Below are 17,554 nucleotides of genomic sequence, written 5' to 3' on the forward strand. Positions count from 1 at the left end.
TTTTTTAATAGTACACTTTGGTTAGTGTATAATAACATCCCAAAATATATTTATTTCTTTTATATTAATAATTCTGCCTAGTGAGGTTTGTCTATATATTTGGTACGCTCAATTTCTTAAGAGGAGTTATCACAACCTTTAAAATGTATTCTAGGACTAAATTATTATTAAATAACCTCTATGGCCCTAGTTGAGTTTCAGTTATAAATAATCACTTTTTTTTTTTTTTTTTACAGATTTTATTTATTTATTTTACAGAGAGAGATCACAGGTAGGCAGAGAGGCAGGCAGAGAGAGAGGAGGAAGCAGGCTTCCTGCTGAGCAGAGAGCCCGATGCGAGACTCGATCCCAGCACCCTGAGGTTTGTATTGCCATCATTTTTTGAGAAGTCTTTTGAGATAGAATTGATCAAAACCTTCTTGAAAAGAAGAGAGATGGCTGTTAATTCTTTCCATCTTATTCTTTTACTCTTATACCTTTTTGCTGAAATAAATTAAATTGGTCTAAAAAGATTTGCTTTCTTTCAGAATCTTGTGTTCTAATACTATAATATCCCATGCCATTTCAGGTTACCCCAGATGAATTATTTGATGGTTTGCTAGGATTTTCTTTTTTTATTCCTCTCTCTCTCTCTCTCTCTCTCTCTCTCTCTCTCTCTCTTTCTGACTTTTCTGAATGTTTCCTTCTTTAGAACAGGTAGTTAGGGTCAATACCAGGGAGCATGGCCAAGTCCATTGAAAGGCTGAAGAACATGGCATTCAATTCTTCTGATTTAAATATGACACTGTTCCTGGTTCGTCTTTATCTTTCAACACTCAGATTCGACCTTGCAACAAAAATGACAATTATTTAACTCAAAAATTCATATTCAGTTTTGTTAAAAGTGAAAAGTAAAAAAAGTCATACAAACCCTCAGGATTTTTATGGGTTTCTGTTAAGAGCTCTTATTTTCTAGAAGACTTTTGACCAAGTGTCTTATGTAAATTTTCATCTTCCTCCCCACCCCCCCTACTTTCTTTGCTTGGCATTGTCTTGCTAGCTGTAGTCTACTTAAATTTTATCTTTAAATAGCCTTTCTTTATTCTCTCTGCTTAGCTATTTTGTCTGTATTGTCTATCCCAACACAACAATGGAGATCTGGGATTACAGAATTTGATTCACCATCCCTACAATGCCAACTTAAACATGACATCATTTTAGGAACTTTGGACAGGGTCACCAGCTGGAGTGCCCCAGCCACCCAAAGTCCAGCAGGGATTCCTCACCAAAGGAATAAGGAATCAGTATCTTACTATATCTATTGCCCATGAACAATGCAAAGTTTTAGAAGCTTAAAACTAACTGATGAATCTTCCTGTGAGTTGACATCATCTATGCTAAGCAAACAAAACTGCTTTTATCCACAATAACATTTGTTTCCCTTTATAGTTGCTTAACTTAATTAACTTAATCACACAATTATATGTGTAATATGGTCATATCCCGTGGCTTCTGTAAAAGTTGTTAACTTCAACTTCCTTTGGGTCTCTCAAGCTGAACAAACAAGATTATGACAAAGAGTCTCCATTGTAACTCACATTTATATATGTTTTATGTATAACAGGTGTTTTCATATTCATAGTCTCTTTTGTTTCTTATTTTCATGGCAACATTTTGAGGTAAGCAGGAATCTGAGGTAATCCAGCCCATACCTGTCAAAGCTGTGGCCCCAGGAACACACCGGTCTGCTTTATACCTTTCCCCATTCAATCAGCTCAAGGGCAGTCTGGATCTTGTGAATCTCACAACATTTAGAGACTTCTCCACATTCTCAGCCTTATTTTCTATATTGTGTGTACATTTTCATGGTATTGGTCTCCAAAAGAAAACAAGCATATATTTTATATTTCCACCTTCTATGCTAAAAGGGGATAGACTTCAAATTCAATGAATGTTTGTCTAATTAAGGGGTTTGCAAAGTATGACCTATAGGTCAAATCCGGCCAATTGTTTTTTTGTTTGTTTGTTTTGTTTTTATGTTGTTTTGTTTTGTTTTTTTGTATAGCCTCTGAGCTAAGCATATCTTTTTGCATTTATAAACTGCTTAACAAAATAAAAAGAAGAAAAAATTTCATTGGGTATGAAAGTTATATGAAATTTAAATTTCAGTTTCCATGCTTTTGGAACTCAGCCATGTTCATTACAGAGTCCATAGCTGTTTTCAACTAAAACAGCAGAATTAAGTGCTTACAACAGACACTAATCTTTAAAGCCCCAAATATTTACTATCTGGCCCTGCCATATTTGATGGATATTTTCTCCCACTCTGGGTTTGAAAGTGCAATAATAATAACTAATATTTGTATTGCTCTGTATAGTTTTAAAAGACACTTTTGTATTTCTTTTATTAATTACTGAAAACAACTCATATTATAAATTAGATACCTAAAGCTCAAAATAGTGGTTTAACTGTTCCTAGTCTACGCAGTTGAGAAGAGAGGATTGGGACCAAATGGAAATCTTCTGAAATCAAATCCCATCTAATGCTTGCTTGCATATGTTATAACCGAAAAAATAATTCCATTTCACTTTTGCACATCTCTTATTTGTCATCTTTGCTTTCCCTATTCCAGTGAGGAAACTTTGATGTAAAAGGTCATTGTCACATCTTTGCTGAGTTGCCTGTCAATTTTGGAAAAGAACTTCCTAGCCTCATTCTAAGCCATATTGAGCTATGTACAATTTCCTGAATTGGCACACTCACTCTTGCCTTGGTGCTTTTTTTCAAATGCCATTTTCATTCTCCTACATGCCATTTTCAACTTAACTTCTGATCATCCTCTAGACCTATAAGACACAACTGAAACCACACCTTGTTTAGTCAAATACCTGCTCCCTGCTCATGTGTGTTAATTGGAACCTGGGCATTCTCTATAGCACCTGCTATATAGGCATGTTGTTCATGTGCTGGACTCCCCAAGGATTATGGTATTATTCCTATCATCTTACTCAAAATCCACATAGAAATTGCTGAGTAATATTTGTTGATGAATGAATTAGAGAAGAAATTAATGGTTACTGTCAAAAGTTAAGTAAAGTCCATATTACACTGTAAAAATAATACTAAAAAGTTATCTTACAAAATCTAAAGGATGACAAAATGTCTTTTATAATAAGATAAAATGCTAAAGAATGTATATACACATCACAAGATATTGATACATTTTTATTTGATTTCTGACAGTTTTATTTTTAACTTTGCCTTTCCTTATAATTTAAATAACAAGGCATAAATGGGGAGTTCACCATCTACAACACTGCAGGCTTTCAATTAATATCCCATCATAAAGTCTCCTTAAAAAGCTCACCAGCCCCTTCACAGACACCCAAAGGGAAGATCCACAGGCATAGAAATACACTACAACATGAACATCCCTCCAGAATTCCAAGATGGTGCCATGGCTGATGGAAAATCTCACCTATTCATTGGAAAGGAACAATTGGGTTTTTTGTTGTAAGTTTCTGTGCTCAAAATGTTTTCTATGGGCTCTGGCTTTAAGTAAACATTGGATAATGCTATTCTCTTCCAGAAGCACTCTGCCTCTTAAGACATCTGACAAGTAAAATCAGCTACACTCCTCATTCACAGGGATTGGCTGGGCAAGTAGGTACATCACAGAGAGTGTCGTACAGACACAAAATGATTCCTACATACTCTCTTGGTATCAGTTTCAGTGTTATTTCAGTGTAAATGGCTATTGACTGAGAACCCCTCAGTTTTCTACTTATAGGCAGGCTTTCTGTTTACCTTTCTAGCTGGAGATTTTCATTTAATTTCATTGAGCAGTAGAAGCCAGGGACAGAGCAGTTGTACCAGGTCAAAATACAAGATTTGAATTTGTTTTAGCTGTATTTGGGTATGGCTAGATGTGGTTTTAAGGCTGAAATTGGTTAAATCTTTCCTATTCCAGTAACCACTCATATCAATCTAGGAAATGGGTGTTAACATTCCTATTTTCCAGATGGGAAGCTGAGGGTAAGATTCTTGCCTAAGACTACACAGATAACACAGTAGGCATTGAATCCAACTGTCTGTATAATCAAAGACTGTGCAGTTCTTTTAGCAAATTAATTTTCTCACACTAGATATATTTATCTGAAAAAAAGGAGAAAACAATACCTGTCAATAGTTTCATTATGACAAAAAAAAAAAAAAAGTAATGTTTAGAAGTACCTGACATACACTAAGTCACAGCAATTAGTAATTATTTTGTTATTACATTACTATTGAATGAGGGTACTTGGCTCATGCCAGTTATCTTCATAAAGTCAGTATCTCTTAAATGAAAGCTTTGCACACAACAAAAGGCCATGGGAGACAATGTCAAGTCGTTACACTCTCCAAACCAAAGTGTCAGGGACTTGAGAGCTACCACCTGCCCTTTCACGAGGAGTGCCCTCCTGAGCTCTCCCTTGATGGCGTTTGTCCTCTGTTCAGTGAAAGATATGCTCTAAGACAGGCTTTAATTCTCTAAGGCCTATTTGAACAGTTGAAGCTCCTCAGAGGACAAGGCTGAAGTAGATTTGCCTTTTGGCTAGTCAGTGCTGTCATTAGTTAGCGATGGTGTTTCCTCCCCACGGACGGATATCACATTCCACACTGGGCTTTCAGCAGCCGGCACACTGGTGTCAGAGACTGTACAAACTGTCTCAGATGTGCAGATGCTGTGAGCTCATCTACCTGATCATATGTTGGCTCTTGGAAATTTTTTTTTTTTTGAACCTCCATGAGCAATGTAATCAATTCACACACAGTTTAAAAATTATATTAAAAATACCATGAAGTTGTGGCGCCTGGGTGGCTCAGTGGTTAAAGCCTCTGCCTTCAGCTCAGGTCATGATCCCAGGGTCCTGGGATCGAGCCTCGCATCAGGCTCTCTGCTCAGCAGGGAGCCTGCTTCCTTCTCCTCTCTCTCTGCCTGCCTTTCTGCCTGCTTGTGATCTGTCAAATAAATAAAAATCTTAAAAAAAAAAATACCATGAAGTTATTCCTTCCCTGTTCCTCTGCCCCATATTTTATGTCTGCTTGGACTCAGAGACATTTTTTTTTCTCTTTTATATTACAGGTTTAAACCAAATACAGATATGGCAAGTGGGTAAGATTAACACAGTTCTTCATTAAATTTGCATGTTACTCTCTGATTATATCATGGGACTAGAAAGCAGCTCATGAAAAAGAGGGTGGGAAAACCAATATATTTTTAGTACTTGAGTATTATTTTAAAATCTATTGAATGAGGCACTGAACCTCAGAGATGAGAAAGGACCTATTTATTTGCTGTCCTTCAGCTACTAATTAGTAGAGTTGGAATCTGAACTCTGACTTTTTGGCTAAAAGTCTGAAAGGACAAGTTCTCCAATATAAAAAGAAAATGAAAACATTTAAGATAATTGATGTGTTTCATTATTTACAATTATGTACCCACTTTTGTGGGGAAAGGGCATCTTAAAGGTTTATTTATAGCAGAGCCAGAGCTAGAACTCAAGACCTCTTCTAGTCCAATCTGCTTGAGAACTACTACTGAGTCTCCTTGCAGAATAAAGTATGAATGTCTTTTCTATGCCTGGCTCTATTAAATTCTGTGTGGTATGTGGCCATTTGTTTTCAAAATGTTAGGAAATGATAAAGAGACATATAATGACAGGTAGCATTTATGGAGGGTTCCACTGCCCTGTTCATATAGCTAAGTGGTTTGCATGTATTACTTCATTTGATACTCAGGGTTTCTAAATGTTTTGCTAATAATTTTCCAGTTTACATCTTCAAAACCCAAAGATTATAGAAGTTAATCTATTTCAAGTCACATAACTAGAGAATGGGATTTTATGGGATTTGAGCCCTGATGGTGTGCCTGGCTCTGATGTCTATGAATCTCTACCATATAATTATATTTGTACACCTCTACATGAACATACATATAAATAGGTCCCCATGTATCTGTCCAGACCAGGCCACATGCCTGAACTACAGACATATACCTAGATACCTGCTTGACATTTCTATGTATTGTTTAGTCAGAATCTCAGACAACAAAATCCCAAATTGAATTCATGATTCATGCTTCCTACCTCCCAGCTGCCATTCTCCAAAACAAAGCTATTTGCTCCTGTCCATTTAGTTGTTTATGCTTAAAATTTAGTTTTTCTTGATTCCTTTCTTCCCCTCACAATCTCCTTTGAGTATATCAGCAAGCCCTCTGGGTTCTGTCTGGACCAGCTACTATTACAGTGTCTTCTACAAGAGTCTTAATCCAAATCACCATTGTCCTCTATCAGAATGATTGTGTCCTGGGATGCCCAGATGGCTCACTGGGTTAAAGCCTCTGCCTTCAGCTCAGGTCATGATCCCAGAATCCTCGGATGGAGCCCCACATCGGGCTGTCTGCTCGGCAGGGAGCCTGCTTCCTCCTCTCTCTGCCTGCCTCTCTGCCTACTTGTGATCTATGTCAAGTAAATAAATAAAATCTTATAAAAAAAAAAAAGAATGATGGGTCCTAACTATTCTTTCCTCCTCCCTCTTCTTCCCCTATAGCCTGTTCTTCATTGAGAAGTGAGATGTGTGTGTGTGTGTGTGTGTGTGTGTGTGTGTGTTTAAGGTAAATCTGACATTATCACTTTCCTGTCTAAAAAACTTTGCCAGGCTTTAATTTCTAGTTGTTGACCAACTACCCCATACACAGAACTGTTAATAAGGAACTTATGAAGTGAGTTCTATTTCATGAAAATGGATGTTTAACACATAGAGTCCAGTTGGGCTTAGGACTCTGAGAAGAAAGGGAAAGTGAGACAAGATAAGAAATGTGGCTGCTGGAAATGGGAACTGAGGAAGGCCTCACAGAGGCCCAGGATTTTACATGGGGAGCTGAAGCCAGGATGCCTCCAGAGCCCTGTACAAGACTTTTGACCAAGCCAACAAGATTACTCTTGTACACATGTGAGCCAGGCATACAGGCGAGTATAATTCAGCTGAGTGATGAGACAGCCCATGACCGCACATTCAGGCCTCTTGAAATCAATAAACCCAGGGAGTGGGAGTTTCATGTTTCTCCAGCAACACCACAGGCCATGTTGTCTGGGAGTTAATGGTCTGAGGGATAAGAATGGCAGCTAAGGGATTAATTGTTTGACTCCTCATTAACCCAAGAAAACACAGCAAGAGACATTTGGCTTCCACACAAAATCATACAAAATTCTCTCTTTATTAAATATACATTATTTACAGTTTAAGTCTTCCTTCTGTACAACAGTAACCATAGAAAACAAAGAAATCTAAGGCTAACTTTTATTTTTCCCCATACAGTGTATTAAGACATGTTACGTGGTCTACAAAACGGACTTGGAACGAGGCAACATCACTTGGGATTCTCTTTTAAGAATAAAAATGAGAAGGTCCAAAGGAAAAGCTAGACTCTGGCAGATCTACAAAAGGAGGTGACCTGTTTTGTGCTTTTGCCATAACAAAAAGTCTGACATATAGATTTTGGAGGGAGAGGTTATTTTGCATTTTATTGTTTGTTTGTCAAAAAATAATCTCCCCACTCCTTCTAATTCCTCAAAAAAGAGGGCCACTGCATGCCAGAGAGAGATGGATCTCCCATCTGAAATGGGCATGGTAACGTTCTGATGTAGAGATCTGCAAACTGCAGTCCACAAGCCAAATATGACCTATTCCCTGTTTTTTGTAAATAAAATTTTATTAGAACATAGCCATGCCTCTTTGTGTATATTTGCCCCTCTTCCTGCTGCCAAAGCAGAAGTGAGTATTTGCAACCAAGACTATTATTGGTTTGTAAAGCCTAAAGTATAAATCATCCAGCCTTTTACCAGAAAACATTTTCTGACTGCTTATCTATTAAGTCCTAGAGGCAGACTCCTAGCTCCCCTTTAGCCTGCATTTGTATCCCCAGTGACAACCCTGGACACATTTTTCTTCTTCCTGTTGACTGAGGGAAGGGACAGCCTAAGACATTACAGGGTATCAGAAGGCCTGCCAACTACCAGCTTCAGAAGGAGAAAAGTCTTGGTGTTGGACCTCCCTAAATGGGAAGTCCTTCTTACACTATAACTATGCTGCTTTAAAGCAAGGTTTGGTGTTTTTGTTTTGTTTTGTTTTGTTTTGTTTTGCATGGATATTTAAGGCAGGGCAAGGTTACATACGTTGACACTGCCATTCAAATAGAAGAGATTATGTTAATATTTCATGTAAAGCCTTTGGGATGGGGTTGACTATAATGGAAAAATATGACTAGGCAGATGCCTGATAATATTATCCCTCAAAGTTTCACTGAAAGTTTCTACTTATGGGCCTTCCAATGAGTCTGCAGGGCAATGCAATGTTCCTCTTGCATGCCTAGAACCTTGTTCATATCTTCGGAGGCTGCTGCTGGCATCTGAAGCATGAAATAACATGATGCAAATGCAAAGAAGACAAGGATTTAATTATGGAACAATTAGATTCACCTTTGGTCATGGTCTAGTACTACTCTTCCAATTTTATCCTGGTATTTTGTAAAATTTTCTGTGTCACTGGGAATGATTGAGAAAGCCAGTGTTCCCAAGTAGTGTTAGATGGTGGGTTCCTGGTAGTATTCATTGTTAGGGATGGAGAATATCACATGTTTTTATAACATGTCATCCTATGGCAGGACCAACGAAGGGGAAAGAAGGACCCTTAGACTGATTTCAGGACCTCTACCCTTATACATATGTGAGTTTTGATTCAGGACTGTGGATCTAAAGAGCTTTTTGACAGTTTATTTCCCTTAAAATTGTGTCTGGGTGTTCAACCTGAGCAGGGTGTATCATTGTGATGACAGCACTAAAGCATCCTGGGAAAATCTTGATGAAATAAAAATACTGAAAAAGAAAAAGATGTGGTTGGTGTAGGGCTGGGAAGGGTCAAAAAAAAAAATGTCATGCGAAGGTGGGTAATGAATTCTTCATGCATGCCCCATGATATTGCCTCTTTCCCTAATGTGTAAGACAATTATCTAAATGTACGGAAGGGACTCCTGAATTAGGAGCCACGAAAGTGGGAAGAGCTGCTGCCACTGATCTATAGTGGGAGCAATAACCCTCCACACCTGCGACGGCCACCAACTATTGCCACAGATTCCCTCCTCCACCTCAGCATGTTCTCAGCAGGTGTGGTCAAAAAACCAACACCAACTTTTGCCTTTATCCTTGCTCATGTCTGCTCAGCCACTTTGTAGTCTATAAACAATACAAAAGACAGACAACTAGCTTACAAAGTACAATATTTCACTAAAAAAAAATGTGCTTTTCTGTTCTTCCTCAGAGTACCTTAGTGCAAAATAAGAGAAAAATCACTCAAACATAGGAAGAGTTCAATATTAAAACCTCGTATGAAGGTTTCAAACAATTGCCAACTCAAAAGGAAATCTATCCCTACTGAACAGATGTGTATATGTGACATCCTGGAGAAACTTGGACTAACAGCCCTATTTTACAAAGTCTTTATGTATGTGTCTGTTTATACTGTTTTTCCCTTTAAGAGGTTCAACTACTCAGGATTTGTGGGAGCAGAGATGAAAATTGGAGACATCCAAATCTACATACTATATGCTCACCAAGTAAGGGGGTTGATGAGGGGAAGAGAGGACAGGTTGAGAAAGAAACAAGAACAGTATGTGGAAGAAATTCAATTACACTGTTTTTTTTTTTCTTTTCTTTTTCAAGAAAACATTGTCAAACTGCATGAGAGACATGAAATAGCATTCAGTTATCCTCCATGTATTCTAAAATTTTGGGGTTTGCTTACACCTTATTCCATTAACCACTTTCACATCTGCAAAAACAAGGAAATCTCTTTATTTACTTGATCCACTTGCGACATGTAGGACAATTGAAGTCTAAGTATGTCAAAGCCTTTAGGCTAAAGAAAAATGAGTAGCAGAGCTACACACTGTCTCAGATTCCCCTTAGCAGGCTGGTGTTACAATGTGGATTTGATAGATTGCAGCTATGGGGGAATTCAAAGGAACCCAGGGCATTGGTGGACAAACTGTCAAGGCTTTTTAAAGAAAGATTTCAACAGCCTGGTTTCTATTTCCCTGAATATCCTGGAGAAGACAGTCTGTTTTTAGCTTCCCAGTGTGGCTTCTCCAAGTGAATGAGCTTCCTGCAGAGAAGAGACAGGTGTGACTTTCTGGATTGGAAAAATTCACTCAGGGCACAGAGGTGAGACCTCACTTAGATGGACAACAACTTTTAGTCAGTTATTTACTTGAAGATACTTCATCTAGTTATCTGAGATCATTTTAAGTAGAGTCAAATTGTTCTTGGGGACAAAGAAGGGTTTTAGGAGGGGTGGAAGGACAGCAGACACCTTAAAGGACATTCAGAAGAGCAAATGAGACACAAGAGGTCATAAACACATGGCTTGAAAAGAACAGAAAAAAGAGGAGGAGGGGAGTGAAAGTGGAGATTGCTGTCCCTATCCCACAGAGAGTCCCCAGACCATCAACTGTCAGGTCTGACTGATGGGAAGGAGGATTTTCAGAATACCCCAACCTGAAATGAAGCAAGAATGGAGAGAATTGCACTTCCTCCAAGGGACTTTACAGATAAGGACCATCATTTCCTGCTGTTCCTAAAGAGTTTATCAGTCTCCCTCTACAGAAAAGTATCTGAATAGATAGGTATTTGCTTTGAAGAAGAGAAACAAGGCAGTTTATGGAAGGTAGAATATACAAGAAAAAATTATGAATATCTTCCCAAAATTTATCCATTTATGTGTTTAGCCAAGTCTTTGCAAAAATGATTGCTCAGGACCTTCACTCTACATTCTATGGAACAATATTTACCTCCCCTGATAGACTTTGAGCCCCTCCAAGGGCAAGAACAAGGTATAATTTATATGTGTACAGTCCATGTCTAGTGCAATCCTTGGAGTACTGGGCATTCAATAAATAAGTCATAATGAATTAAGAAAGGGAAGAATCTATTTCTTTTGTTCCTATCCTGCTCCTGCTACCTTGTGGTGGGCCTGGGGCTAACAGAGGATAGAAGTCAGGTTAGTACCACCTCTGTCATTACTAATGAGAACAGAAACTTTTATAGAATCAGACTCAGGACCCTTAAAATAAATCTCTCATATGAAGTTTAGAATGAATAGAATAGGCTAAACTATCCATAAATATGTATCTAGAGAAGTGAGAAATGTCTAATGCTCTAGATGAATTCTCATAGAGACCACAGCAGTCTAACCTATATGCACAATGAGTGATGCGGTGGGTGTTGAATATAATTTAGGGTAAGCAAATGTACTGCTGCTTACATAAATAGGCTTGTTTGGTGGGAATTACATCAATAAAATATCCCCCTTAGAGTGTGAAATTGCATAGGTGCTTTTGGTTTTTTTCTGTAAAGGAACCATACTCCGTAAAATCTTTTTGCAATCAGCAGTTGCCAAGGACTGAGGGTTATAGAGGAGAGTTGTGGTGGTCCAGTTGGTGGAGCATATCAGGAATCTTGATTAGCCAAGCAGAAAACAGTGGTTAAGGAGGGGACAGAATGCTTTCAATGACTATTTGTTTTAAATTATAATCACTCAACGATCCAAACACTCACACACTTGAACAATTGCACAAGACTACATGGATTTAGTACCACTGAGGAAAGACAGGCAGAGATAGCACTTATTTCTGAGTGAAAATTGTGTTTTGCTTTGGAGGGAGCAGCTTGCTTATTTCCACATACATCTAGTGAAAGTTAGTGTTCTCTGGGGTTATGAAACAATCCAACCCTGTAAAAGTAATTCTGGTTTAGCCCTGAGACTCTACTTGTAAGAGTAGATTGCACGGTCTTGGCATTGGTTTCTAGGTCTGCGGTACGTCGTCATGTGTATGTATACATCGTCTACGTGTGCAGGGAGGTGTGCTGGTGGATTCTGTGGTGCAGATGTGGCAAGGATAGAGCTTCACAGATTCTTTACCCTACAGAGCTCCCTATGAGCATAAGCAGGTAGATGAGGAAAGCAAATACTCCTCTGGGTTCTCCATTGCTTATATCGGCACTACGTCAGCAAGATAGAGTCCTTGCTTTTCAGAGACTTGAATAATGAGGGTTTCCAGTTTTATTACTCACACCTTCCTTTGCCTTTCCACTTCACTATTGGAGATGCTTCAGGCTAAACCCACTGCACTGCATGGTAACTTTTATTTCAGGGGACAAAGGACTATGTACCCAAGCAAAAAGCTGATTTATACAGTCTTTTTATGGAAATAGAAAGTTCAAAAGTGAAAACTGGAAATAGGGGTGGACAGGGCAGGAGCAAACAATATTTAAAGATCGTTCCTCTTATTAATGGATCATGGATCTAATTCAGAAAAGCTAGAGGGGGGAAAAAAAAAAAAGATGTCCATGTTGGAATCACTTTAAATAAATTGACTAGAAAAATCATATAATGGAGTGATTAAGAATCCACAGAAAGTTTTAAGAAGAGAATATATATTTAAAACATCTTAAAATTGAGAAATAGGATTACAAACCGAATCCTTACCCATGTGCTCAGACACTGAAAGAAAACCCTGAAATGGATTTGAAATGAGATGGAGCTAATGAGTTCCTTATTGGGAGCCTGACCACGCAGGGGAGTGTTAAATAATCAGAGGCAATAGACACTCTAAGAGCAAGATGGAATTTCTGCTTACTGTCAAGGCTGGCAAACTGCGATGTGGTAATTATTTCCCAAACCGAATCTATCTTGTAAAGAGAATTGGCAAGTACTTTCCACATCTGTGGATCATTATCCTGGCATCCCCAGCATTCTGGAGGATTGATATTGTCTTCCCCTTCTCTTTTTCTCCAGGGTGGCCCTGAGGCAAAGAGTTAGACCAATTGCCAAAGCAAAAATCATCAGGATTCTTACCACTACCTCGTGGATGAGTTTGAGATGCCTTTTTTAAGGAAGAACTGTGTTTTTTCAAAGCTTTGTTATCAAGAGGGGCAAAGACCCTGAAATTTACCATCATCTCATCTGGGAGTCTATGCCTATAAAAAGATGTGTGCGGGGGCCATTATATCCACAGGGTGTAGATGACTTGAAAACGTGATGTACTGTAGAAGCTACGGATTCCTCAAACTAAGCAGTGAGGATTCTCTAGACAAACCATAATGGCCCATCAATCAGTATATCCAGAGCCTCCCAGAGAATGGCTCCGTGGACAGAGGTGGGGTCATTGCGTTTGCCCTAAAACATGAAATCTGCATTCACTTTATTCACCAGATCTTTGGTGAGTGGATGGAAGGGAAGAATCCTGCTTGGTATTTCTCTTCTTTCATGCAGTTTTTTTTTTTTTAATTATTATTTTGTTTTTGTTTTGTTTTTAAAGCTCAGTTAAGATGGTTTAAGCTCTTTAATGAAACTGGGTACTATTTTAGACTTTTATTAGAATTTCTTTATGCTGAAATAGATATATATCTATAGATATAGATATAGATATAGATGTCAGTATAATAAATCCAAGAAAAACCTATCTAACATTTCTTACAAAATTGGAAGAGGCATTTTTGAAGTTATAGAACATCTACTTCCTAGCAGCTTTCTTTTTTACCTTCTAGTTTCAAGCTACTATTCCCCATGCTTCCCCCAGGTTTATGCGATTGTGTGCTGTTCTAAAGTGTCAGTCCCAGGAGAGGGTGGTAAGAAAGGAGCAAAGGAATAGCTCACTACTATCAGGAATCCTATATTTGAAATATTCAGGGGACAAAAGTCAAAGTGAAAAAAGGTGATGAGTTAGGGCTATGGGCGTCCTATGGTAAGGAAAATCAACACAAAACAAACCTCTCTTATTCCTTTAGAAGTGTCACTGAAGTGAACCAGGCCTTTAGCATCTTTTTTCTTTACCCTGAGTTCCCTGGTAGGAATGAACTTGAGGTGGGGGAGGATGTCAAGGATGAGTGTCATACGCCTAAGTCACAGAGCTCAGGTTCAAAGTAAGCCTGAGGTTTAATGCGAGACAGAACGGCTGTGGAACTAAAGAGTGCATCTTACTTAGAAACTGGAAATACATAACTAAATATGCACATGTGCACACATGTGTCTCTTCTTTGTCTAGAGGAGTAAAGTCAGTCTCTTAAGTGATCATTATCACCACAATGAGTTTGTCAGAAAGGAAGGCAGTGGCCATAGCTGCCTGGTCTTCTGGGCTGGATCAAGGGAATGGATGCTGTGGTTGATCCTGGTATGTGCCAAAAATAATTGGCACACAGACAGGAAAAGGAGAATGACCAAAATTAAAAGATAGGAGAAAGGAGAAAAATTTAACAACAACCCAAAAGAGAATATTAGGTGACCCTGCAGGTTTTCAGATGAAATATTCCCGCTTACACTCGCTCACTGTATTTTGCATGTCAATGTCATTTCTAAAGGAACTGTCCAAATTTTCTGGGTATTCCTTCTCCTTCATCTGATTAGTACGATGTGACTGCTTATGCTGGTAAAGGAACCGGGTCATGATGCCGATGATAGAGAAGATGATGAATATCACCACCGCTATTACTCCTGTCGATAAAGAGGAAAGAAAGAGAGAGGAAATCATCAGTTCATGCACTCAAAAGAGGTGATTCAGTCTAAACAGGGAACCCACTTAGGAGAAAGAAACAAAAGAAACCAAACAACAAACTCTACCGCATGCCCAGAACCGAAGTCCAGCTGAAATGTGTTCAGTCTTCAGATATAAAAAACATCTCCTCTTTCAGACTGGCCAGGAAGAAAACCAGTGTAAATCAGAGAATGACATCATATAAACATGGACTCAGACTGGCAAAGGACTTCTTAATAATTTCTTCAAGTCTTGATTTAAAGAATGCAACAAAATCATTTAATTAGCACATTTGTCATATTTAATCATTTCCCGCTTCTTGCAACCAAGAAGTTTCAGAACTACTTTAGCACCCTGGAAAACCATGGTGAAGTGTCCCAGACTTCAAAGTATGTTCTCCTGATGTAAATTCACTTAAGGTATATGTTTGCTTTGCTGAACATGTTTTGTTAATAATGACAAACTTCCCAAACATGTAGGATGTTCCTACACTGCTGTGCACTCTGCTAGGCATGGGACAGCTCAGAGACAGTATGCCTCTGTCGTTCAGAGATTGAGAGTCAACTGAAATGACAGTCTTCTTCCAGTTAGGTCAGATTTCTGCCTGCTTTGACTGCATGTGATTTTACTGCATTTACTCGGCAAGTTGCCCTCGCTGACTCAAAGGTCTTGTCTGTACCTTTGCCAAGAAGCCTCTCGAGATGCGAAGAGCAAGGTCAGCAAAAAAAGGGTGAAAATGTAGGAACTGGTGACTTTTAAAGAGAGAATGGTTCTATAAATGAACATAGGATTTTCAACATTAAAATATGAGAAGTATTTATGATATTCAAATATAAGTTTATTCCCAAGAAAGCACATATTTTAATGTTTTTGTTTTTCTTTCTAAGTAGAACATATAATGACACAATACATTTCTTTTAGAAAGATAGTTTTGGACATCCTGTATCCTGATTTACATAAGCATGGGCATTTAAGAGTTAAATACATTGACTGCACATTTTCTCCTGATTTGTTTTAGCGCCAGGGCCATGATTAAAACTGCATACTTTTTTTTTTTTTTTTTTTAATATTCAGAAACCACTATGCAGCATTTTCCCTGACTATTTTAGAATAAGGCAGAGTAAAACCACCTAAGTTAACAAATGTGAATACACTGGGTGTTAGTGAGTTACTTCCCTGACTGGGGTGCAGCTTTATGGGATAAAATACGGAATCAGTTTCCACTCCTTCAGTACACAGACTGTTCAGAATTAGAGGAGTTTTCCCAAGGGATTGAGATGCCTTTCCTGTTCTTAGAGGCTCACAGAAGCATGTAACTGAGTGGGAAAATGTCAGCAGTCACAAGTCTTTTCTTCCCCTGTCAAATGGGAAATTTTAGGAAAAGAAACAGGCACTACATTCTTTCCTGTGTTTCTTGCTTCCAAACAAAAATCAGGTTGGACCCTCTTCCCTGAAGCAGAAACTCAGGTCAGACATTTTAAGAACTACCTTAACATGGTTTTTGTTCTTCACAACTACATTATAATGGTACATTTCTGTGCTCCCACAAGCATTTGTACTTCTTCCCTCAAAATATCATTTTCTAGTTCTATTGTTGCTGTGAGTTCATTGTGGACAACCTCTATGGCTTTCGCCCATGTATTCCTATGCTCAGCGCCGGGCCTGACCCTTAGCTCAGATTCATTAAATAGAAGTTAAATGAATGGATACTGCTGACTTTTAAAAGAACTCCATCTGGTGTGGATCCGCTCATTTAGCCTGCCAGAGGCAGCAATGGGGGTACCTGCTAGGGCTATGGTTCTTGGATTGCAATGAATTCAGTCTCTCATGGGCATCTTATATTAAACAAGGTTTGGGAATCATTCTGTGTTGCAAGTCCCAGAAGGGGTGGGTGAAGCAAAAAGTAAGTTAGTGAAGGTAGCAGCCAGGCTATGGCAGGATAAAAAGGGGTGAGACCGACAGGCAGTGAGAAAATGGAAAGACAGGGGAGGAAGGAGGGAGAGCTGAGCTCACAGCAGAGCAGATCTGTATCCATAACCATATGTGCTGCTGGATTGGAAACTCCGTTCCTGTGGGCTTCACCCTGCTCATTAGATCCAACCCAAATCACTTGGTGGAGAAAACCAATAGAACTGGGGCTTCACCAATCTGTCTGACCCAACATGGCTTCCTCCCATATGTTTTATTGGTGTGCTTTGTTTGTGCTTTAGGAAAACTGACAACTGGATGAAATGAATGGAGGGCACACTGCCTGTCACTAAGTAAATGTTCCAGCTGTTGACTCAGTAGTCAGCTGCCTGATGCATCAGGACAGGATGAATCCATGGTGATGGGGATGAAAGGGGAAAGGGTGCCTTTGATCACGTCCATGACTATTCATGAAAAAGCTCATGGTCTGGAAGATCATGCAGGGTTCTGGATACTAGATAGCTATAATTAAGAAAGGAATCAAATAAATTCCTCGCAAGTACAGGATCGTTTATGACCCCTCTGCTTTCAGCAATAAGGAATGATTTACCTCCAATGACGGCTGAGTCACTTCGAACAGCATTAGTGAGTGGTTCTCGCTCATCTGTCTTCCCAAAGGGATCTGCAAGGAGTAAAAGACATGGCATTTCACTCCTCATTCTGGATACAGGGAGGAGGTGTACAATACGGATTTGAGATGACACACCTCTGGATTAGACCAAGTGCTCTCAAACAGTTGTGAGCTTACATTTTTTTAGGAACCCAAACAAACATACACACAAAAAAGCTTCTGAGGTACACAACTTCCACCCCATAGTTCCGTAACTATTAGCTTCTATATCAGCTATAAGATAATGGGCTGAAACAGATGATGGTAGAACCCACCCATATCTGCTTTTGCCTACAGTTTACTTCTTGGCCTAACCTAGAGGTCCCTCTCTGCCTTGTTGGACCCTCCCTCTTCATGACAATGGCCTCTT

The 17,554-nt window shown here is 38.9% G+C and overlaps 1 protein-coding gene across 2 annotated transcripts in view; it reads right to left on the minus strand.

The window, feature by feature from the left end:
• Positions 1–7,207: 7,207 nt before the first annotated feature.
• The window catches only part of CNTNAP5 (contactin associated protein family member 5), an 842,021-nt gene continuing 831,674 nt past the window's right edge, over positions 7,208–17,554 (minus strand). For both annotated transcript variants that reach the window (XM_059166599.1, XM_059166598.1), the window contains 2 exons: positions 17,125–17,196; positions 7,208–14,566 (listed from right to left, as the gene is read on the minus strand). In XM_059166599.1, coding sequence (XP_059022582.1) covers positions 14,370–14,566; positions 17,125–17,196 — 269 coding nt within the window. In that variant the 3' untranslated portion in view covers positions 7,208–14,369. The remainder of the gene's footprint in view (positions 14,567–17,124; positions 17,197–17,554) is intronic.

The sequence above is a fragment of the Mustela lutreola genome, chromosome 3, assembly GCF_030435805.1.
Source record: "Mustela lutreola isolate mMusLut2 chromosome 3, mMusLut2.pri, whole genome shotgun sequence".
NCBI lineage: Eukaryota > Metazoa > Chordata > Mammalia > Carnivora > Mustelidae > Mustela > Mustela lutreola.